General features: G+C 36.0%; 1 protein-coding gene across 1 annotated transcript in view; it reads right to left on the bottom strand.

Moving 5' to 3' along the window:
* The window catches only part of LOC148942194 (uncharacterized), a 66,348-nt gene that overhangs the window by 29,044 nt on the left and 12,304 nt on the right, over positions 1 to 25,000 (bottom strand). Inside the window, exons 2-4 of the mRNA XM_089103248.1 lie at positions 4,176 to 4,332; positions 1,905 to 2,142; positions 356 to 525 (exon numbers count right to left, since the gene is read on the bottom strand). Of these exons, the coding sequence (XP_088959374.1) occupies positions 356 to 525; positions 1,905 to 2,142; positions 4,176 to 4,332 (565 nt within the window). The remainder of the gene's footprint in view (positions 1 to 355; positions 526 to 1,904; positions 2,143 to 4,175; positions 4,333 to 25,000) is intronic.

The raw sequence follows: 25,000 nt of genomic DNA on the forward strand, positions 1-25,000 counted from the left end.
AAAAATTGAATTTTTGATGTTTGTAGTTAGAGTTTGCGGTGTTTTCTTAGTCACTACCAAAACAAAGTTTTTTCGCCTTTTTCACTACCTCTTGGACGTGGAGGCTAAACGAACAGTCAACGCTGAACGTAACGCCGAGAATAACTGCCGACGATACGCTTTGGTATGGTGGAGGGGGGCACTGAAAATCCCTTTTGAGAGGGATAAATCGAAGAATTTTGGTTTTCGTTTCGTTGATTTGTAGGCTGTTTTCAGAACACTGGTCTCTAAAGTTGTCGATAAATGATTCACTGAACTGGGGAACGGTTTGAGACTTCTCAATGAGGTATTTTAACAGGGTGGAAAGGTCATCTACGAATTTGAACCGTTCGTCAAAATCGGCAAGGACGAAGTTGATCACTGCCAAGAACAACAAGGCAGCGAGTTTAGTGCCTTGTGGGGCACCACACGTAAGCTCAGACCATTCCGAATCAGTATCACCCGGGTGGAGACCATATACACTCTGTAGTCGGTCGTGCAAGAAATCTATTATTAATAAGAGAATATGTCTGCAAGCTCCCATAACCTTCAGATTGTTCACTGCAGTAAAATGGCGTATCAAGTCGAAGGCTTTTTTAAAGTCGGCTTTGAGGAGATCTACAATTGTGGCTCCTTGGTCAAGCCACTCGACAATAAGGTAATGCAGACGCATAAGATAAACAGTTGTACTACTACCTTTCAAGCACCCGTCTTGGTATGGATCAAGAGAGCCCTGGACTTGTGATTTTAAAAAAAAAAAAAAAAAAAAAAAAAAAATTTTTCGTTGAAAAACAAAAAATTTTTGCTTACATTAAATATTATCAATCGTTTGCTTTGTATACATTTATTACTCCCTACTATTCTCCGTTCACCACATTTTCACTTTATAGCAAAGTTCATATTCGTTTCTATATTTACACACCACCAATGTTTTAACCCATGGCCATAGTTGAGCCTCACTTTTCGGCCAATTTCAATGTGTTATAAATACTCCAAGAGTGTCAAAATTCCTTTATTAAATTATATTCCCTTCAACTCTTTCTTCTCTTCTGCCTGTCAATTTAATCACATGTTAAACAGAACACCTTAAGTTCGCTTTGCTTCTTATTACCTTTTGATCATTCCTTTCTTGGATTGTGTTTTTTACTCATTATTCCCCACCTCTACAAGCTATTCTTCATGTTATCAGTTTTTACCTCTCTTTCTTATTTCTTTGTGTTAATTATATGCTTCTCGTAGCTCTGAGTAAGCAACTGATGGATTATCAGCATTAAAAAAGAAACAAGTAAAAATATTGGAAAAGACCAAAATTCATTCCTTTGCTTATTCCTTTAAAATTTTTTATTTATTTAGAGGGTTCAAAAATACCATCCGAGGCCCTAAGACCGACTTCTAGTTCAGAAAAATGACCTAATCCTGATCTAATCCCATCACATGATGGGATTTTACTTATAGTTTCTATTCTAGACGTCTAGTTTCTATTTTCTAGTTTCTATCCAGACTTCTAGTTTCTATGCTAGACTTCAGGGTCAATAACAATTTTTATTTCATTTTTTTTAGTGCCTGAAGCGCTTTTACCTTGTAGTACTATAGAGCTGATTGAATTAGATGCTAGGAAAGAAAGACAAAGGGAGATGGGAGAGAGAAAAAGAGAGAAAAAGACCAAGAAAGAGATAGAGAGGGGGGGGAAGAGAGAGAGAGAGAGAGAGAGAGAGAGAGAGAGAGAGAGAGAGAGAGAGAGAGAGAGAGAGAGAGAGAGAGAGAGAGAGAGAGAGAGAGAGAGAGAGAGAGAGAGAGAGAAAGAGATAAACTAGCAAACAACAAAAAAGTGAAAATAACCTTTTCTTTTTTAGCTTTCTCTTTAATTTTTTTCTTCTTTTCCACACTCTCCGATCTTTCTCTGAAATCTCTGTCATACGAAACCGATCGATACTTCTCAACAGATTTCTTCCTTCTTTCTGAGGACCTATCCCGTTTCTTTTTAACAGGGGTAATATCCCGGTATTTCCGGTCTGGTAAGCGATCATCACGAGATGGGCATCGCTCTGGAGAGTATTCTCGATATTTGCTTGTGGCTGGTGAACGGGTCCTCCGTTTAGGGGAACGAGATTTATAAGTCTCTCCCTAAACAAAAATGAAAATATATAGCTAGAGTAAAAAGTGTTTATGCATCCATGACAAGACAAAATGGAATTCATTTCACAAAGAACAAGAAAAACTAAAGCTGTCCAGAGGGGGAGGGGGTGTAGGCAAAACTGCTATGGGTCTGTAGGGGCTTCAAACTGAATCCTTATGTTTTTTTCTTCATCGAGATCTTATCCCCATCTGGTCCTATTAAGGCAATTTATAATTTTCTCCCTAAGTAGAAATTAAAACAAAATAGTTAAAGTGCAAGAAGTATTGATCCATACATGAAAAGAAAAAATGAATTCATTTCACACAAAAAAATACAAGATACGAAGCACATCAAACCAATTGAACCAAGTCGAAGCTGCTCAAAGGACTAAAACCCAAGGGAAAATCCTATAGGTCTCAAAAGGGTTAAGTTGAAGAAGAGCGTGTTACTAAGAAAAAAGACTTACATCAATGTTTTAAAATTGCAGCTTTATTTTTCCTGATTCATCAAAATTTTACCCTCATTCAGCTCCACTAAAAACAAATGGGCCTACATCGAAAGGCTTCTGGGTCAGCGTTGATTTAAAAATGCTAATTTACTTTTCATTTTGTCCAAAATTAAATGAAACCGATTTTTATCTAGAAAATAATACCTTTAATCTTAAAAAAGCAAAAACACTCTTTGTAAGAAGAGGGATTCCACCCCTTTGTAAACTAGTCAAAACCTAAGGCCAATGGGTGGGTAAGGATAGAATCGATGGGTTGCAGGTCTTCAGTTGTCCTACTATGCCCTGACCCTGCTTATCCAAGTGTTTCATCAATTCCTTACAAGTTTGTAGTGTTTATGTAATTGAGGATTAAATTTGTATAGAAAAAAACTTAAAACTTCTTCGCATGCTGACCATGGTCTGCGTTGCGCAGGTACCAATCTCCTGATTCGATGCCTTCGGTCGGGAGTGCAATGCGTGGTTGGGGGGCAAATCACCCGACGCTTCCCTTGTTCCCCCCCCCCCAGATTTCTCCAGGTACCCATTTAGAGCTGGACCTAGAGCAAGGCTATGGGTTAAATATTTTCCAAGAAAAAATCAATGCGATAATTTAAAAAATGATTTTAAAAGTAACATCTTGAGAATATAAATTTTAAATCTTACAAAATATCGGATAAATTTATTGGAACTTTGCAAACTATGAAAATTACATTTAAAAATAGGCAATTAGTTTCAATTCAAGAACATCTTTCCGAGCCAATGTACAGCTTCAAAGACTACCTTCCTGATTTCAAACAATACGTCGATTAAAGAACCTTTATTGTTGAAATTGAAAAGGACAAAATATTTAGTTACTGCACAAAAAAAAATACAATTTAATCAAAGTTTCAGACAGCACCGATCTGAAAAAAAATGAGTTTGAGCATAGATTGGATTTTACTTATACTGTCAAAAGGATCATCCAAGCGTAAGCAAAAACCCTTACAGTTTTTAACGACTTTTGTCGTCATTCATACGTGTCAAGTTGCGTTTTACGTGCAAGCACGCTGGGTTCTCAGCCAAACTGTGGTAGACTTATGCGGGGCTCCCACGGCGTCAATCAAGTTAATAAAGTTTTTTTTTTTTTGAAAGTGTGAATCATAAAGTTTGTCCCACTCACACAAAGATTTCGCCATTTTGAGTTTACAGCAATTTTTCATTGAAAGCAACTGAAAAAGTCATACATGGAGCTGAGAAAACCTTCCAAGTAAATGAATTATTTTTAGAAATAATTGATTGTCGGAAATAATTTTCTGCCAAGAGTGAGATACTATGATATGTCGAATTGGAAATTAATGTTGGTTGTCATTAGTTTACTAAAAAAAATCGAAGGTTGCTCAGCAGAAAATAGAAAGATGCCACGTAATGTACAAATGGAAAAAAGAAAAGAAGAAACGAATTCCTAAAACATCTATAAACTTAAGAACCCTTTAATTTGGCTTACAAATCAGGTTGATAATAAGGCCTTTGTTCATAGCGTCCTCTTGGATAGTGTGGCGGTCCTGATGGTCAAACTGGCTGAGCCATGGGAGGATGAGAAGGAAAAACTGGACCAGGCGGATATAAAGGAGGTGGCAAATTCGCTGGTGGGACTGGAAATGGTGGTTGATACGATCCTGGTGGTATATCATATGCTGGTCGTTGAACTTGAGGATAAGTATGTGGCCTTTGTCTGGAAATTAAAAAAAAATTTAACTAAAAACTTTGATTCCATGAAAAAAATTCCCATGGTTGGAAATAATGAGTAAGTTGTAAACAGAATATTAGTACATCATAAAGGAAATACTAGTTTCATAACAAATTCAAGCATTTCTAACTCAGAAATATTGAAGCAAAATTATTTTGCTACTAAATAAAGTTTAGTGCTTTTCTAATAAAATAAAATTAATCTGAATTAAAACATAAATGCTGATGAACAATCTGGACCTCCACAAGGCGTTCGATAGTGTTGATAGAGAGCTATTAAAAAAAGCTCAGTTTGTAATTTGCCTCCCTTCATTTTTTTGTGAGGTTGATAGTGAGTATTCATATTTGTGTGAATGGAATCAGGATAGTTAATAACATCTTTTTTGTGCTTTTCGATATTAAGCTGGGAGTAAAACAAGGCGGCACTCTTCCTCCTAAATTGTTTAACATTTTTATAAATGAAGTTGTTGATTTTCTAGAGAATAGATGGGCTCCGAAAGTTAGTCTAGTGACCCATAAACTATCACTACTATTATTTGCAGATGATATTGCTTTGGTGGCTAGTACACCGCAAGATCTGCAGACGCTTTTGAGTCTTATAGAAGAATATTTGCAGATGAAAAAATTAAGGCTGAATGTTGAAAAGAGTGAAGTTGTTATTTTTAAAAAAAGGAAAACAAGTGGCGAAGATAATTATATATTTAAATTTAATAATAAGGAACTGAAAGTAAGTAAAAGAATAAAATATCTAGTATTTGTTTTATCGGAAAATGGAAGTTTAAAGAGTCATGTTGATGAGCTTTAATAGAGGCAAAGTTGCCATGTCTGCAATTCTCAGGAATATAGCGAAAATAGAAATGAGAAACCTGAAAATGCATAAAAGAATATTTAATGCAAAAATTTTACCAGTAATAGAATTTGGAGCAGAGATCTGGGGCAGGGACGTGGTACAGAATTTGGAGTCCCTCCAGCTCCAGTATTATAACATACTGTTTTGATTACATCAGACAACTCATTCGCAGATTCTGAAAGGTGATATGGGCCTGTTTTCGTTAAAACTACGTAGGTCTATTTTGATGCTTAGATTTTGGTTGAAGCTCATTAGGTGTAATGAAGATAGACTAGAGTAGTAACCAAGGTACTATTTCTGCCACTTTATGTTCCTTCCGGTTTTTCTGGTAGGTAATTCTATTCTATAGGAGCATTACACTCTTTCTTTGCCAGGGGATTTACGCAATTAATTAAACCTGTGTTATAGAACCAGCGCGTCTTGTTTCAAGTTTTAACGGACAAGTTTTTTGATAACTTGATAGGTGATTTGAATAAAAGGAACTCAATTTACTTCTTAGTGTTAAATGACAGATTTTCAAATACGATCATTTTGAAAAGCAGACAAAAAAATTGGTTTGTTCCCTCATTTCTGTAGGGCAGGAGATAACTTAATTTACTTAGACAATGAACGATATTAATTAGTGATTGATTGTATCAGTGGAGAAAAAAAAGGATTAAACTGATTAACAGTTAAGGTAACCCCAAAGGAGCTGTTAACTGAGGTAATTTGTTATAAATTTGAAAAATACCTAACGACGAATCGGAAATGTTTGATTAACATTTGCAAAAAAAGGGGTAACGAGATTTGCGATTTGGAGGAGATGGGATGATAGTGTACAGTATAATACACAAGTGATGTTTTGGAGCGTATTGTCAATTTAACGAGAAATGACTGAAAAGTGTTTTGAGGGAGATGGGTTGCATGGAGGGTTGAGTTGCATGAGAGTTCAGTTAAAGGGGAGTACAGTTACACGGAGGTTTAGTTAAATGGGGTCGAGTTGCATGGGGGTTCAGTAGCACGAGGGTTCAGTTGCATGGAGTTCAGTTGTACAGGGTTTTGGTTATACAGGGGTTCACTTACATGGAGCGAGTCAGTTGACCGCGGGGAGGGGGGGATTTGCGATTTAGAGTAGATGGGATGATAGTGTACTGTATAATACACAAGTGATGTTTTGGAGCGTATTGTCAATTTAACGAGAAATGACTGAAAAGTGTTTTGAGGGAGATGGGTTGCATGGAGGGTTGAGTTGCATGAGAGTTCAGTTAAAGGGGAGGGGGGGGGTACAGTTACACGGAGGTTTAGTTAAAAGGGGTCAAGTTGCATGGGGAATCAGTAGCACGAGGGTTCAGTTGCATGGGGGGGTTCAGAAGCTTGGGATTCAGTTACATGGGGGGGGGGGAGGGGGTTGTTACCTGTTTCTTTTATTCTAACTTAACTTGTAGGAATAGGACTTCATTCCATTGGCTAAATCCGTTTATTCATCTATAATGGTGAACAAAAAGACTATTAATTCTCCGTATTCTTCTTCTTCTTGCATGAGGGATTCAGTAGCACGAGGATTCAGTTGCTTGGGAGTTCAGTTGTACAGGGTTTCGGTTATACTGGGGTTCAATGACTGGGTGCTCTTCCGTTGAACGAGGGGGGGGGGAGTTGCAAGTTGGAGGAGATGGGATGATAGTGTACTGTATAATACAGAAGTGATATTTTGGAGCGTATTGTCAATTTAACGAGAATGTTTCACTATAAATAAGGCTATCATGTTTTACCGAACTTTCTAGGGCAGGAGTAACTATTTAGTTCAAATATTTCTAGGAAGATTTGAGTTTTGTGGCTGGTGTGGAAAAATGGTACTTGTTAAATATTTGGGTAAACATACGACTAAAAAATCTATGATTTGGGATGCGTGGGTTGCTATTTTTTTTACTTTTCTGGGCTGGTTTTCTTAGCCTTTCGCAGGTATGTATGATATTTTCTTGATAAAACATAGCAGTGACTACATCAGATGGTTTTGTAGTGCAGTGAGTTGTTACTAGTAGTATTATTTTTGTGTTTTTTGCAAGCCATTCATACTATACCTTAACGAGGGGGGGATTTGCGATTTGGAGGAGATGGGATGATAGTGTACTGTATAATACACAAGTGATATTTTGGAGCGTATTGTCAATTTAACGAGAATGCTTCACTATAAATAAGGCTATCGTGTTTTACCGAACTTTCTAGGGCAGGGGTAACTATTTAGTTTAAATAATTCTAGGAGGAATTGAGTTTTATGGATGGTATAGAAAAACTGTACTTGTTAAATATTTGGGTAAACATACGACTAAGAAATCTATGATTTGGGATGTGTGGGTTGCTATTTTTTTACTTTTCTCAGCTGGATTTCTTAGCCTTTCACATGTGTGTATGATATTTTCTTTATAAAACATAGCCGTGACTACATCAGATGGTTTTGTAGTGCAGTGAGTTGTTACTAGTAGTAGTATTTTCGTGTTTTTTGCAAGCCATTCATACTATACCTTAAATGCATTCAGATATTTTCTTGATCAAGCATAGCCGTGACTACATCAGATGGTTTTGTAGTTCAGTGAGTTGTTACTAGTAGTAGTATTTTCGTGTTTTTTGAAAGCCATTCATACTATACCTTAAATGCATTCAGATATTTTCTTTATAAAAAATAGCCCTGACTACATCAGATGGTTTTGTAGTGCAGTGAGTTGTTACTAGTAGTAGTTTTTTCGTGTTTTTTTCAAGCCATTCATACTATACCTTAAATGCATTCAGATATTTCTTTATAAAACATAGCCGTGACTACATCAGAAGGTTTTGTAGTGCAGTGAGTTGTTACTAGTAGTAGTATTTTCGTGTTTTTTTTTTGCAAGCCATTCATACTATGCCTTAAATGCATTCAGATATTTTCTTTATCAAACATAGCCGTGACTAAATCAGATAGTTTTTTAGTGCAGTGAGCTGTTACTAGTATTAGTATTTTCATGTTTTTTTTTTGCAAGCCAATCATACTATACCTTAAATGCATTCAGATATTTTCTTGATAAAACATAGCCGTGACTACATCAGATGGGTTTTTTTTTTGACTTTTCGGAGTTGGATTTCTTAGTCTTTCATAGGTATGTGTTGTCTGAAACCTATGATTTGGGATGGGTGGTTTGCTATTTTTGACTTTTCTGAGCTGGATTTCTTACCCTTTCATAGGTGGGTGTTGTCAGAAAATTATGATTTGGGATGTGTAGTTTGCTAGTTGGACTTTTCAGAGCTAGATTTCTTAGTCTTTCGTTGGTGTGTGTTGTCTGAAATCTATGATTTGGGATGTGTGGGTTGCTATTTTTTTACTTTTCTGAGCTGTCAGATGGTTTTGTAGTGCAGTGAGTTGTTACTAGTAGTAGTATTTTCGTGTTTTTTTCAAGCCATTCATGCTATAACTTAAATACATTCAGATATTTTCTTGATAAAACATAGCCGTGACTACATCAGATGGTTTTGTAGTGCAGTGAGTTGTTACTAGTAGTAGTATTTTCGGTGTTTTTTGCAAGCCATTCATGCTATACCTTCAATGCATTCAGATATTTTCTTGATCAAACATAGCCGTGACTACATCAGATGGTTTTGTAGTGCAGTGAGTTGTTACTAGTAATATTATTTTTGTGTTTTTTGACATAGTCGTGATCACATCAGATGGTTTTGTAGTGAAGTGAGTTGCTACTAGTAGTAGTATTTTCGTGTTTTTTTTGCAAGCCATTCATACTATGCCTTAAATGCATTCAGATATTTTCTTGATCAAACATAGCCGTGACTACATCAGATGGTTTTGTAGTGCAGTGAGTTGTTACTAGTAGTAGTATTTTAGTGTTTTTTGCAAGCCATTCATACTATACCTTAAATGCATTCAGATATTTTCTTGATCAAGCATAGCCGTGACTACATCAGATGTTTTTGTATTGCAGTGAGTTTTTACTATTAGTAGTTTTTTCGTGTTTTTTGCAAGCCATTCATACTATACCTTAAATGCATTCAGATATTTTCTTTATAAAACATAGCCGTGGCTACATCAGATGGTTTTGTAGTGCAGTGAGTTGTTACTAGTAGTAGTATTTTCGTGTTTTTTGCAAGCCATTAATACTATACCTTAAATGCATTCAGATATTTCTTCATAAAACATAGCCGTGACTACATCAGAAGGTTTTTTAGTGCAGTGAGTTGTTACTAGTAGTAGTATTTTCGTGCAAGCCATTCATACTATACCTTAAATGCATTCAGATATTTTCTTCATAAAACATAGCCATGACTACATCAGATGGTTTTGTAGTGCAGTGAGTTGTTACTAGTAGTAGTAGTAGTATTTTCGTGTTTTTTGCAAGCCATTCATGCTATACCTTAAATGCATGCAGATATTTTCTTGATCAAACATAGCCGCGACTACACCAGATGGTTTTGTAGTGCAGTGAGTTGTTACTAGTAGTAGTATTTTCGTGTTTTTTGACATAGTGGTGATAACATCAGATGGTTTTGTAGTTCAGTTTGTTATTACTAGTAGTAGTATTTTCGTGTTTTTTTTTTGAAAGCAATTCAGAATATTCCTTAAATGCATTAAGATATTGTCCTTTATCAAAAATAGACGTGACTAAATCAGATGGTTTTTTATTGCAGTGAGTTGTTAATAGTAGTAGTATTTTCGTGTTTTTTTTTGCAAGCCATTCATACTATGCCTTAAATTCATTCAGATATTTTCTTGATCAAACATAGCCGTGACTACATCAGATGGGTTTTTTTTTTGACTTTTCGGAGTTGGATTTCTTAGTCTTTCATAGGTATGTGTTGTCTGAAACCTATGATTTGGGATGGGTGGTTTGCTATTTTTGACTTTTCTGAGCTGGATTTCTTACCCTTTCATAGGTGGGTGTTGTCAGAAAATTATGATTTGGGATATGTAGTTTGCTAGTTGGACTTTTCAGAGCTAGATTTCTTAGTCTTTCGTTGGTGTGTGTTGTCTGAAATCTATGATTTGGGATGTGTGGGTTGCTATAGTATTTTCATGTTTTTTTTTTGCAAGCCATTCATACTATACCTTAAATGCATTCAGATATTTTCTTGATCAAACATAGCCGTGACCACATCAGATGGGTTTTTTTTTTTGACTTTTCGGAGTTGGATTTCTTAGTCTTTCATAGGTATGTGTTGTCTGAAACCTATGATTTGGGATGGGGGGTTTGCTATTTTTGACTTTTCTGAGCTGGATTTCCTACCCTTTCATAGGTGGGCGTTGTCAGAAAATTATGATTTGGGATGTGTAGTTTGCTAGTTGGACTTTTCAGAGCTAGATTTCTTAGTCTTTCGTTGGTGTGTGTTGTCTGAAATCTATGATTTGGGATGTGTGGGGTTGCTATTTTTTTACTTTTCTGAGCTGTCAGATGGTTTTGTAGTGCAGTGAGTTGTTACTAGTAGTAGTATTTTCGTGTTTTTTGAAAGCCATTCATACTATACCTTAAATGCATTCAGATATTTTCTTGATAAAACATAGCAGAGTCTACTTCATAAGGGTTTGTAGTGCAGTGAGTTTTTAATAGTTGTAGTATTTTGGGTTTTTTTTGCAAGCCATTCATGCTATACCTTAAATGCATTCAGATATTTTCTTGATCAAAAATAGCCTCTTGATTAAACATAGCCGCGACTACATCAGATGGTTTTGTAGTGCAGTGATTTGTTACTAGTAGAATTATTTTCGTGTTTTTTGACATAGTCGTGATAACATAAGTTGGTTTTTTAATGATTTGTGTTGTTACTATTATTTGTATTTTCGTGTTTTTTTTTTTTTGCAATCCAGTCAAAATATGCCTTAAACGTATTAATATATTTTATTTATCAAACATAGCCGTGACTACATCAGATGGTTTTGCAGTGCAGTGAGTTGTTACTAGTAGTAGTATTTTCATGTTTTTTTTGCAAGCCATTCATACTATACCTTAAATGCATTCAGATATTTTCTTGATAAAACATAGCCGTGACTACATCAGATGGTTTTTTTTTTTACTTTTCGGAGTTGGATTTATTAGTCTTTCATAGGTATGTGTTGTCTGAAACCTATGATTTGGGATGAGTGGTTTGCTATTTTTGACTTTTCTGAGCTAGCTTTCATACCCTATAATAGGTGTGTGTTGTCAGAAAATTATGATTTGGGATGTGTAGTTTGCTAGTTGGACTTTTCAGAGATAGATTTCTTAGTCTTTCGTTGGTGTGTGTTGTCTCAAATCTATGATTTGGGATGTGTGGGTTGCTATAGTATTTTCATGTTTTTTTTGCAAGCCATTCATACTATACCTTAAATGCATTCAGATATTTTCTTGATCAAACATAGCCGTGACCACATCAGATGGTTTTTTTTTTTTTGACTTTTCGGAGTTGGATTTCTTAGTCTTTCATAGGTATGTGTTTATAACATTTCTAGATGCCCCCCCCCCGATCAGGTTAAGTGGCGCGCCACTTAACCTGATGTAAGTTAACCTATAAATGTTAGGTAACCTAACCTAATCTAACCTAACCTGACCTTGGTGGTGGGGGACCTACCCATATCAGGCTTTCAACCCCGTGGCCCCGGGGTTGGGAGGTTGGGGGGGGGGGCATCTAGAAATGTTAGGTGACCTGACCTTGGTGGTTAGGTTAGGTTAGAGAACCCATGGTAGAGAATTTAACTGTGACAAGCTAAACCACGACAAAACACTACTGGAATCAAGAAAATATCTGAATGCATTTAAAGCATAGTATGACTGGCTTGCAAAAAACACGAAAATACTACTACTATTAACAACTCACTGCAATACAAAACCATATGATGCTTAGTCGGACACGTTTGATAATTAATAATTATTAGTTCATTTTAATTATATAATGATAGGTTTGTAAAAAACAATAAAATGCTACTACTAGTTAAAAAAAACATCACAACAAAAAAAAAAGAGGTAATCAATGACACATTTTTTCAAGAAAATATATCGATGCATTTAAGGCATAGTATAAATGTCTTGCAAAAAAAACACGAAAATACTACTACTAGTCACAACTCACTTCACTACAAAACCATCTGATGTGATCACGACTATGTCAAAAAACACAAAAATACTATTACTAGTAACAACTCACTGCACTACAAAACCCTCTGACGTAGTCACGGCTATGTTTGATCAAGAAAATATCTGAATGCATTTAAGGTATAGCATTAATGGCTTGCAAAAAACACCCAAAATACTACTACTAGTAACAACTCACTGCACTACAAAACCATCTGATGTAGTCACGGCTATGTTTTATCAAGAAAATATATGAATGCATTTAAGGTATAGAATGAATGGATTGCAAAAAACACGAAAATACTACTACTAGTAACAACTCACTGCACTACAAAACCATCTGACAGCTCAGAAAAGTAAAAAAATAGCAACCCCACACATCCCAAATCATAGATTTCAGACAACACACACCAACGAAAGACTAAGAAATCTAGCTCTGAAAAGTCCAACTAGCAAACTACATATCCCAAATCATAATTTTCTGACAACACCCACCTATGAAAGGGTAGGAAATCCAGCTCAGAAAAGTCAAAAATAGCAAACCACCCATCCCAAATCATAGGTTTCAGACAACACATACCTATGAAAGACTAAGAAATCCAACTCCGAAAAGTAAAAAAAAAACCATCTGATGTGGTCACGGCTATGTTTGATCAAGAAAATATCTGAATGCATTTAAGGTATAGTATGAATGGCTTGCAAAAAAAAAACATGAAAATACTATAGCAACCCACACATCCCAAATCATAGATTTCAGACAACACACACCAACGAAAGACTAAGAAATCTAGCTCTGAAAAGTCCAACTAGCAAACTACACATCCCAAATCATAATTTTCTGACATCACCCACCTATGAAAGGGTAGGAAATCCAGCTCAAAAAAGTCAAAAATAGCAAACCACCCATCCCAAATCATAGGTTTCAGACAACACATACCTATGAAAGACTAAGAAAACCAACTCCGAAAAGTCAAAAAAAAAAAACCATCTGATGTGGTCACGGCTATGTTTGATCAAGAAAATATCTGAATGCATTTAAGGTATAGTATGAATGGCTTGTAAAAAAAAACATGAAAATACTACTACTAGTAACAACTCACTGCACTACAAAACTATCTGATGTAGTCACGGCTATGTTTGATCAAGAAAATATCTGAATGCATTTAAGGCATAGTCTGAATGGATTGAAAAAAAAAACACGAAAATACTACTACTAGTAACAACTCACTTCACTAAAAAACCATCTGATGTGATCACGACTATGTCAAAAAAAACGAAAATACTACTACTAGTAACAACTCACTGCACTAAAAAACCATCTGGTGTAGTCGCGGCTATGTTTAATCAAGAGGCTATGTTTGATCAAGAAAATATCTGAATGCATTTAAGGTATAGCATTAATGGCTTGCTAAAACACCCAAAATACTACTACTAGTAACAACTCACTGCACTACAAAACCATCTGATGTAGTCACGGCTATGTTTTATCAAGAAAATATCTGAATGCATTTAAGGTATAGTATGAATGTCTTGCAAAAAACACGAAAATACTACTACTAGTAACAACTCACTGCACTACAAAACCATCTGACAGCTCAGAAAAGTAAAAAAATAGCAACCCCACACATCCCAAATCATAGATTTCAGACAACACACACCAACGAAAGACTAAGAAATCTAGCTCTGAAAAGTCCAACTAGCAAACTACACATCCCAATTCATAATTTTCTGACAACACCCATCTATGAAAGGGTAAGAAATCCAGCTCAGAAAAGTCAAAAATAGCAAACCACCCATCCCAAATCATCGGTTTCAGACAACACATACCTATGAAAGACTAATAAATCCAACTCCGAAAAGTCAAAAAAAAAAAAAACCATCTGATGTGGTCACGGCTATGTTTGATCAAGAAAATATCTGAATGCATTTAAGGTATAGTATGAATGGCTTGCAAAAAAAAACATGAAAATACTATAGCAACCCACACATCCCAAATCATAGATTTCAGACAACACACACCAACGAAAGACTAAGAAATCTAGCTCTGAAAAGTCCAACTAGCAAACTACACATCCCAAATCATAATTTTCTGACAACACCCACCTATGAAAGAGTAGGAAATCCAGCTCAGAAAAGTCAAAAATAGCAAACCACCCATCCCAAATCATAGGTTTCAGACAACACATACCTATGAAAGACTAAGAAATCCGACTCCGAAAAGTCAAAAAAAAAACCCATCTGATGTGGTCTCGGCTATGTTTGATCAAGAAAATATCTGAATGCATTTAAGGTATAGTATGAATGGCTTGCAAAAAAAAACACGAAAATACTAATACTAGTAACAGCTCACTTAACTACAAAACTATCTGATGTAGTCACGGATATGTTTGATCAAGAAAATATATGAATGCATTTAAGGCATAGTATGAATGGCTTGCAAAAAAAAACACGAAAATACTACTACTAGTAACAGCTCACTGCACTACAAAACTATCTGATGTAGTCACGGCTATGTTTTATCAAGAAAATATCTTAATTCATTTAATGCATATTATGAATGGCTTGCAAAAAAAAACACGAAAATACTACTACTAGTAACAACTCACTTCACTACAAAACCATCTGATGTGATCACGATTATGTCAAAAAACACGAAAATACTACTACTAGTAACAACTCACTGCACTAAAAAACCATCTGATGTAGTCACGGCTATGTTTAATCAAGAGGCTATGTTTGATCAAGAAAATATCTGAATGCATTTAAGGTATAGCATGAATGGCTTGCAAAAAACACCCAAAATACTACTACTAGTAACAACTCACTGCACTACAAAACCATCTGATGTAGTCACGGCTATGTTTTATCAAGAAAATATCTGAATGCATTTAAGGTATAGCATGAATGGCTTGCAAAAAACACGAAAATACTACTACTAGTAACAACTCACTGCACTACAAAACCATCTGACAGCTCAGAAAAGTAAAAAAATAGCAACCCCACACATCCCAAATCATATATTTCAGACAACACACACCAACGAAAGACTAAGAAATCTAGCTCTGAAAAGTCCAACTAGCAAACTACACATCCCAATTCATAATTTTCTGACAACACCCATCTATGAAAGGGTAAGAAATCCAGCTCAGAAAAGTAAAAAACAGCAAACCATCCATCCCAAATCAACGGTTTCAGACAACAAATACTTATGAAAGACTAATAAATCCAACTCCGAAAAGTCAAAAAAAAAAAAACCATCTGATATGGTAACGGCTATGTTTGATCAAGAAAATATCTGAATGCATTTAAGGTATAGTATGAATGGCTTGCAAAAAAAACATGAAAATACTATAGCAACCCACACATCCCAAATCATAGATTTCAGACAACACACACCAACGAAAGACTAAGAAATCTAGCTCTGAAAAGTCCAACTAGCAAACTACACATCCCAAATCATAATTTTCTGACAACACCCACCTATGAAAGAGTAGGAAATCCAGCTCAGAAAAGTCAAAAATAGCAAACCCCCCATCCCAAATCATAGGTTTCAGACAACACATACCTATGAAAGACTAAGAAATCCGACTCCGAAAAGTCAAAAAAAAAAACCCATCTGATGTGGTCTCGGCTATGTTTGATCAAGAAAATATCTGAATGCATTTAAGGTATAGTATGAATGGCTTGCAAAAAAAAACATGAAAATACTACTACTAGTAACAGCTCACTGAACTAAAAAACTATCTGATGTAGTCACGTCTATGTTTGATCAAGAAAATATCTGAATTCATTTAAGTCATATTATGAATGGCTTGCAAAAAAAAACACGAAAATACTACTACTAGTAACAACTCACTTCACTACAAAACCATCTGATGTGATCACGATTATGTCAAAAAAAACTAAAATACTTCTACTAGTAACAACTCACTGCACTACAAAACCATCTGATGTAGTCGCGGCTATGTTTTATCAAGAAAATATCTGCATGAATTTAAGGTATAGAATGAATGGCTTGCAAAAAACCCGAAAATACTACTACTACTACTAGTAACAACTCACTGCACTACAAAACCATCTGATGTAGTCATGGCTATGTTTTATGAAGAAAATATCTGAATGCATTTAAGGTATAGTATGAATGGCTTGCAAAAAACACGAAAATACTGCTACTAGTAACAACTCACTGCACTACAAAACCTTCTGATGTAGTCACGGCTATGTTTTATCAAGAAATATCTGAATGCATTTAAGGTATAGTATGAAAGGCTTGCAAAAAACACGAAAATACTACTACTAGTAACAACTCACTGAACTACAAAACCATCTGATGTAGACAGGGCTATGTTTTATAAAGAAAATATCTGAATGCATTTAAGGTATAGTATGAATGGCTTTCAAAAAACACGAAAATACTACTACTAGTAACAACTCACTGCACCACAAAACCATCAGATTCAGTCACGGCCATGTTTTATCATGAAAATATATGAATGAATTTAAGGTATAATATAAAAGGCTTGTAAAAAACCCGAAAATGCTACTAATAGTAACAACTCACTGCACTAAAAAACAATAAGAGGTAATCACGGCAAGGTTTTATCAATAAAATATCTGAATACATTTAAGGCATAGTATGAATGGCTTGCAAAAAAAAAACACGAAAATACTACTACTAGTAACAACTCACTTCACTGCAAAACCATCTGATGTGATCACGACTATGTCAAAAAACACAAAAATAATACTACTAGTAACAACTCACTGCACTACAAAACCCTCTGATGTAGTCACGGCTATGTTTGATCAAGAAAATATCTGAATGCATTTAAGGTATAGCATGAATGGCTTGCTAAAACACCCAAAATACTACTACTAGTAAAGACTCACTGAACTACAAAACAATCTGATGTAGTCACGGCTATGTTTTATCAAGAAAATATCTGAATGTATTTAAGGTATAGCATGAATGGCTTGCAAAAAACACGAAAATACTACTACTAGTAACAACTCACTGCACTACAAAAGCATCTGACAGCTCAGAAAAGTAAAAAAATAGCAACCCACACATCCCAAATCATAGATTTCAGACAACACACACCAACAAAAGACTAAGAAATCTAGCTCTGAAAAGTCCAACTAGCAAACTACATATCCCAAATCATAATTTTCTGACAACACCCACCTATGAAAGGGTAAGAAATCCAGCTCAGAAAAGTCAAAAATAGCAAACCACCCATCCAAAATCATAGGTTTCAGACAACACATACCTATGAAAGACTAAGAAATCCAACTCCGAAAAGTCAAAAAAAAAAACCCATCTGATGTAGTCACGGCTATGTTTGATCAAGAAAATATCTGAATGCATTTAAGGTATAGTATGAATGGCTTGCAAAAAAAACATGAAAATACTACTACTAGTAACAGCTCACTGCACTACAAAACTATCTGATGTAGTCACGGCTATTTTTGATCAATAAAATATCTTAATGCATTTAAGGCATAGTATGAATGGATTGCAAAAAAAAAAAACACGAAAATACTACTACTAGTAACAACTCACTTCACTACAAAACCATCTGATGTGATCACGACTATGTCAAAAACACGAAAATACTACTACTAGTAACAACTCACTGCACTACAAAACCATCTGGTGTAGTCACGGCTATGTTTGATCAAGAAAATATCTGCATGCATTTAAGGTATAGTATGAATTGCTTACAAAAAACACGAAAATACTGCTACTAGTAACAACTCACTGCACTACAAACCCATCTGATGTAGTCATGGTTATGTTTTATCAAGAAAATATCTGAATGCATTTAAGGTATATTATGAATGGCTTGAAAAGTATGGATGGCTTGCAAAAAACACGAAAGTAATACTACTAGTAACAACTCACTGCAACACAAAACCATCTGATGTAGTCACGGCTATGTTTTATGAAGAAAATATCTTAATGCATTTAAGGTATAGTATGAATGGCTTGCAAAAAACACGAAAATACTACTACTAGTAACAACTCACTGCACTACAAAACAATCTGATGTAGCCACTGCTATTTTTTATCAATGAAATATCTGAATTAATTTAAGTTATAGTATGAATGGCTTTCAAAAAACACGAAAATACTACTACTAGTAACAACTCACTGAACTACAAAAACATCTGATGTAGTCACGGCTATGATTGATCAAGAAAATATCTGAATGCATTTAAGGTATAGTATGAATGGCTTGCAAAAAACACGAAAATACTACTACTAGTAACAACTCACTGCACTACAAAACCATCTGATGTAGTCACGGCTATGTTTTATCAAGAAAATATCATACACACCTATGAAAGGCTAAGAAATCCAGCTCAGAAAAGTAAAAAAATAGCAACGCACACATCCCAAATCATAGATTTCTTAGTCATATGTTTACCCGAATATTTAACAATTACCATTTTTCCATACCATCCATAAAACTTAATTCCTCCTAGAATTATTTAAACTAAATAGTTACCCCTGCCCTAGAAAGTTCGGTAAAACACGATAGCCTTATTTATAGTGAAGCATTATCGTTAAATTGACAATACGCTCCAAAATATCACTTGTGTATTATACAGTATACTATCATCCCATCTCCTCCAAATCGCAAATCCCCCCCTCGTTAAGGTATAGTATGAATGGCTTGCAAAAAACACGAAAATACTACTACTAGTAACAACTAACTGCACTACAAAACCATCTGATGTAGTCACTGCTATGTTTTATCAAGAAAATATCATACACACCTATGAAAGGCTAAGAAATTCAGCTGAGAAAAGTAAAAAAATAGCAACCCACACATCCCAAATCATAGATTTCTTAGTCGTATGTTTACCCAAATATTTAACAAGTACCATTTTTCCATACCATCCATAAAACTCAATTCTTCCTAGAATTATTTAAACTAAATAGTTACCCCTGCCCTAGAAAGTTCGGTAAAACACGATAGCCTTATTTATGGTGAAGCATTCTCGTTAAATTGACAATACGCTACAAAACATCACTTCTTTATTATACAGTACACTAGCACCCCCTCTCCTTCCAATCGCAAATCCCCCCCCCCTAGTTCATCTGAGTTCCTTCAGAAACGTGAACCCCTGTATAACCAAAACCCTTTACAACTGAACCCCCATGCACCTGACCCCTCATGCTACTGAATCCCCTCATGCAAGAAGAAGGAGAACACGGAGAATTAATAGTCTTTTTGTTCACCATTATACATAAATAAACGGATTTAGCCAATGGAATGAAGTCCTATTCCTACAAGTAAAGTTAGAATAAAAGAAACAGGTAACAACCCTCTCCCCCCCCATGTAACTGAATCCCAAGCTTCTGAACAACCCCATGCAACTGAACCCTCGTGCTACTGAACCCCCATGCAACTTGACCCCTTTTAACTAAACCTCCGTGTAACTGTACCCCCCCCCCCTTTAACTGAACTCTCATGCAACTCAACCCTCCATGCAACCCATCTCCCTCAAAACACTTTTCAGTCATTTCTCGTTAAATTGACAATACGCTCCAAAACATCACTTGTGTATTATACAGTACACTATCATCCCATCTCCTCCAACTCGCACATCCCCCCCGCCCCTCGTTCAACTGAATCGCTCCATGTAAGTGAACCCCGGGATAACCCAAACCCAGTACAACTGAACCCCAAGCAACAGAACCCACGTGCTACTGAACTCCCAAGCAACTCAGCCCCATTTGACTAAACCTCCGTGTAACTGTACTCCCCTTTAACTGAACTTTCAAGCAACTCAACCCTCCATGCAAACCATCTCCCTCAAAACACTTTTCAGTCATTTCTCGTTAAATTGATAATACGCTCCAAAACATCACTTGTGTATTATACTGTACACTATCATCCCATCTCCTCCAAATCGCAAATCTCGTTACCCCTTTTTTTGCAAATGTTAATCAACCATTTCCGATTCGTCGTTAGGTATTTTTCAAATTTATAACAAATTACCTCAGTTAACAGCTCCTTTGGGGTTACCTTAACTGTTAATCAGTTTAATCCTTTTTTTTCTCCATTGATACAATCAATCACTAATTAATATCGTTCATTGTCTGAGTAAATTAAGTTATCTCCTGCCCTACAGAAATGAGGGAACAAACCAATTTTTTTGTCTGCTTTTCAAAATGATCGTATTTGGAAATCTGTCATTTAACACTAAGAAGTAAATTGAGTTCCTTTTATTCAAATCCCCTATCAAGTTATCAAAAAACTTGTCCGTTAAAACTCGAAACAAGACACGCTGGTTTTATAATACAGGTTTAATTAATTGCGTAAATCCCCTGGCAAAGAAAGAGTGTAATGCTCCTATAGACTAGAATTACCTACCAGAAAAACCGGAAGGAACATAAAGTGGCAGAAATAGTACCTTGGTTACTACTGACTAGTAAGAGCTGCTTTTTATCAGATGTTGAGTTATGGTTCGAAAATGTCGTGGCCATTCCAAATTAGGTCATTACTAGAAAGAGTGGGAATGCCTTACTTATGGAACGACAGTCAAATGGCAAATGGTGTTCGACAGGGGGATAGTACATCCTGATGGTCGGTATGTGTGTCCTCTTTGTAGGGAGGAGGATGAAGATTTGAACCATTTTTTCCGAAAGTGCCTGGTGCTCTCTGATTTAAGGGAAAATTACTTACGTGGGATTATTTTACTGCTTCCTAAAATTTTACAAAGTAGTAATCCAACCACAATATTTCTTATTGGTGCGTACATAGAGAAGGGATTAGAAAGAAGGAAAAGTTTTTACAACTAATTATTATTAATTATATGGAATTAAACTTATTTTCTCGATAATTTAACATAAGGTATTTTTCGCTATGTATCATGTTATTGTGTGTTTCGTAATTTGTCCTATTGTGATTTCTTTATTTTTCATAAATTTTTGTGTGTATATGGCTCTTGGGCTTTTGAAATACACGATCTATCTATCTATCTATCTATCAATGGCGCTTTGCCTTTTCTTCATTATACACATAAAACGACCTTTTCTTCTTTATACATATGAAAAAATCGTTTCTGCAACTAAGTTCTTGGTATTGAAACGAGTGTCTGATGTCACTGTTGCCAGAAACTGGCTCCAAAAAGTAGGCATCGGGATAGAGGACACTCAACCACATACACTTTCAGGAGTACAAATTCAGTTTTAGAATCTTACATTTTTTTTTGGAAAAGCACATGAAATAAATAGTAAAACTTTATACTTCAATAACTCTCATAAAAGTCGTTGTAATGAGCAGAGTATCTTTTTGTGATAACTTTGGCAAAGTTGTTCTATAAACCATTTTCTTTTTGTATTATTTAGTCCTAAACATTTGCCTATCTTATAACATTTTAGTCTATCTTTAATCGATCTTAGCCTATCTTATAATCTTTAGTATTAGTACTTGTGAGGCGTAGTTAGACACGCTCAAGATAACAAACTTTATGCCTAGATTTTAACTTTTTCCAATTCGCCTACATCCCAAACCTTGTCTTACGAAATTGCAAAAACAGGTAGTTTCCAAAATCAGGGGGAGGGGGGAATAAATATTTAAAAATTATTTTTTAATGAAAATAAATAAAAATTTATTTTCGAAATGTAGTGGGGGACGGGCAAAAAATCTAGAGAATGCAATTTTAGGTCTGTTTTGTGCTTTTAGTAAACAATAGTTTTTAGAACCCCACAGATACTAAAAAATATCATAAGCCTCTTTTCTATGGTAATAATTTAGTAACTTCTTTTCACTTTTTAAAAAAGTTTAAAAAAAAATTTATTTATTTATTATTATAATTTTTTTATTTATTATTATTTTTTTGCATCATTATAATCTTTTATAAGATTACCGTCAATTTGCTCACTGTAAATTTTGGGTTATTAAACCGTTATAATCGCTGTCAAGAATATCTTTCACTTTTATTTAATTTCATATTCAAATGAATCACAGAAACAATTTTTTTTTTAAACGGAAAAAGCACCAAAATTTAAATTTAGTAGCACTCCTGGATAACATATTAGGCTAATGTAGATAATATGTTCTTTTAAATTAGGAGGACAGTAGAGGAGGGGGTACCAGCACAGAACGAACACCGTGCTGCCATCTACAATTTAGTTTAATGCTGACGGGACATAATTTATTCAAGGATTATCGATCGAGTCTAATGTGGGTGTGTCAAGGTCAATCGATCTGTTGTTGTTGTTTTTTGGCCAAGTGCGAATGACATGAGGGGTGATTTACATAATCGATGGGGGAATTATTGATTCACGAGCATGGGGAATTATGAAACAATATGGTCATAGAGTCCCTAGGGAGAAAGATTACGTAATCGCTCAATGACCTCTTTTTCCAAGATCGATTTATTTGTTGTTTCTATGTGTAATAACTCGGGGACGAAGGTTGCACATGCGCATTGAATTCTAACGGGAACAATGTTATTGATCTAGGACTCGAGGGGGAAGTGAATTTCTGTGGATTTACATAATCGCTAGGGGAAATTATTGATTCACGAAGGGGGGAATTAAGAAACAAACATGGCTTCATTGTTGTTTGGTTAGCTTAACCTGAGAAATTGATTTACATAATCGCTAGGGGAAATTATTGATTCACGAAGGGGAGAATTAAGAAACATTAAGGTTTCTTTAATCTTTAGGCCTAACCAGTGAACTTGATTTACATAATCGGCGGGGAAATTGTTGATTCACGAAGAAGGAATTAAGAAACATTAAGGCTTCTTTAATCTTAGGTCTGAGGGATAAACGTTCTTTAGAACAGAGAGAAAAATTAATATTCTATTTTTTAATAGGGCTTCATTGATCTTTAGTGTCAGGAATCATAAATGACATCACTTGTTATCTTGGAATTTTGCGGGAGTCTAAAGAGATAGAGATTCTATTTTTAAATACGGCTTCACGGAGCTTTAAGTCGGAGAGATAAATTGATATTCTAACGAAACCATAATAGTTTAGCTAGGAAAATTTATGAGATGAAGAGATTAACGTAGGAAAGGGTTTCCTAGAAATTTGAAATGTGAAAGTACTGAGATGCCAAACAAAAGGAACACGATGAAATTACTTTTAGGGATTATTTGGGCGAAACGGTTTTAGACAGCTTATGGAATTATTTTGGCGAAACCGTTAGAGACGTTGATTTAAAAATTGATTTAAAAGATGATTTTTGAGTGTGGTCGTTATAATACACAAGTTCCATTGAACTGTGTTGTGAGGTCCCCTACCACAACCCCAAAGAGCCCCGATCGCCCTACCCCGATCCAAAGGGTTCCAATCCCCATACCCCCACCCCGAAGGAAGCCCCCGGTCCTCAAAGCCCCCAAACTCCCAAAGACCCTCCACCGGTCCCCCAAAGGCCCACCCAGACCCCCAAAGGCCATCCCCAGGCCCCAAATGTCCCCCAGGCTCCCAACTGTCCCCCCGGACACTCAAAGGCCCCCCAAGCTCCCAAAGGGCCACCGGCGCCCCAAAGGCCCACCCAGACCCCCAAATGCCATCCCCGGGCCCCCCAAAGGCACATCGAGCTCCCAAAGGACCAACGGGGTCCCAAAGGCCCTCCACCGGTCCCCAAATGTCCCCCAGGCACCCAAAGGCCCTCCCGGCGCCCCAAAGGCCCACCCAGACCCCCAAAAGCCAACCCCGGCCCCCAAAGCCCCACCCCCCGGCCCCCAAGGGCCCCCCCCGCTCCCAAAGGACCACCGACCCTCCAGGGACCCACAGACCCGCAAAGGCTCTCCCCGAGCACTCGTCTTTCGTTGATGTGTGTTTTCTGAAACCTATGATTTGGGATGTGTAGTTTGCTACTTCAGGCTTTTCTGAGCTAAGGTTTCCTAGTATTTCCTAGGTGAATGTTGTCTGAAACCAATAGTTTGGGATGAGTAGTTTGCTATTTCAGGCTTTTATGAGCTAGGTTTCTTAGCCTTTCGTTGATGTGTGTTGAGTGAAACTTATGATTTGGGATGGTTAATTTGCTATTTTTGACTTTTCTGAGCTAGATTTCTTAGCCTATCATATGTGTGTCCTTTCAGAAAATTATGATTTGGGAGGTGTAGTTTGCTTTTTGGACTTTTCAGAGCTAGGATTCTTAGTCACTCATAGGTGTTTGTTGTCTGAAACTTCGAGTTTGGGATAAGTAGTTGGCTATTTCAGACTTTTCTGAGCTAAGGTTTCTTAGTATTTCGTAGGTGAATGATGTCTGTAACTGGAGGTGTAGTTTGCTTTTTGGTCTTTTCAGAGCTAGGATTCTTAGTCACTCATAGGTGTTTGTTGTCTGAAACTTCGAGTTTGGGATGAGTAGTTGGCTATTTCAGACTTTTCTGAGCTAAGGTTTCTTAGTATTTCGTAGGTGAATGCTGTCTGTAACTTATGATTTGGGATATGTAAATTACTATTTCGGGCTTTTCTGAGTTGGATTTCTTAGTCTTTCATAGGTGTGTAGTGTCTGAAACCTATGATTTGGGATGTGTAGTTTGCTATTTTCGACTTTTCTGAGCTAGGTTTCTTAGCCTTTCATAGGTATGTGTTGTCAGAACATTATGATTTGGGATGTGTAGTTTGCTATTTCAGGCTTTTCTGAGCTAAGGTTTTCTAGTATTTCGTAGGTGAATGTTGTCTGAAACCAATAGTTTGGGATGTGTAATTTGCTATTTCCGACTTTTCATAACCGGATTTCTTAGTCTTTCGTAGGTGTGTGGTGTCT

This window comes from Artemia sp. Qi Xiang Cuo, chromosome 17, assembly GCF_049724085.1.
Source record: "Artemia sp. Qi Xiang Cuo chromosome 17, ASM4972408v1, whole genome shotgun sequence".
NCBI lineage: Eukaryota > Metazoa > Arthropoda > Branchiopoda > Anostraca > Artemiidae > Artemia > Artemia sp. Qi Xiang Cuo.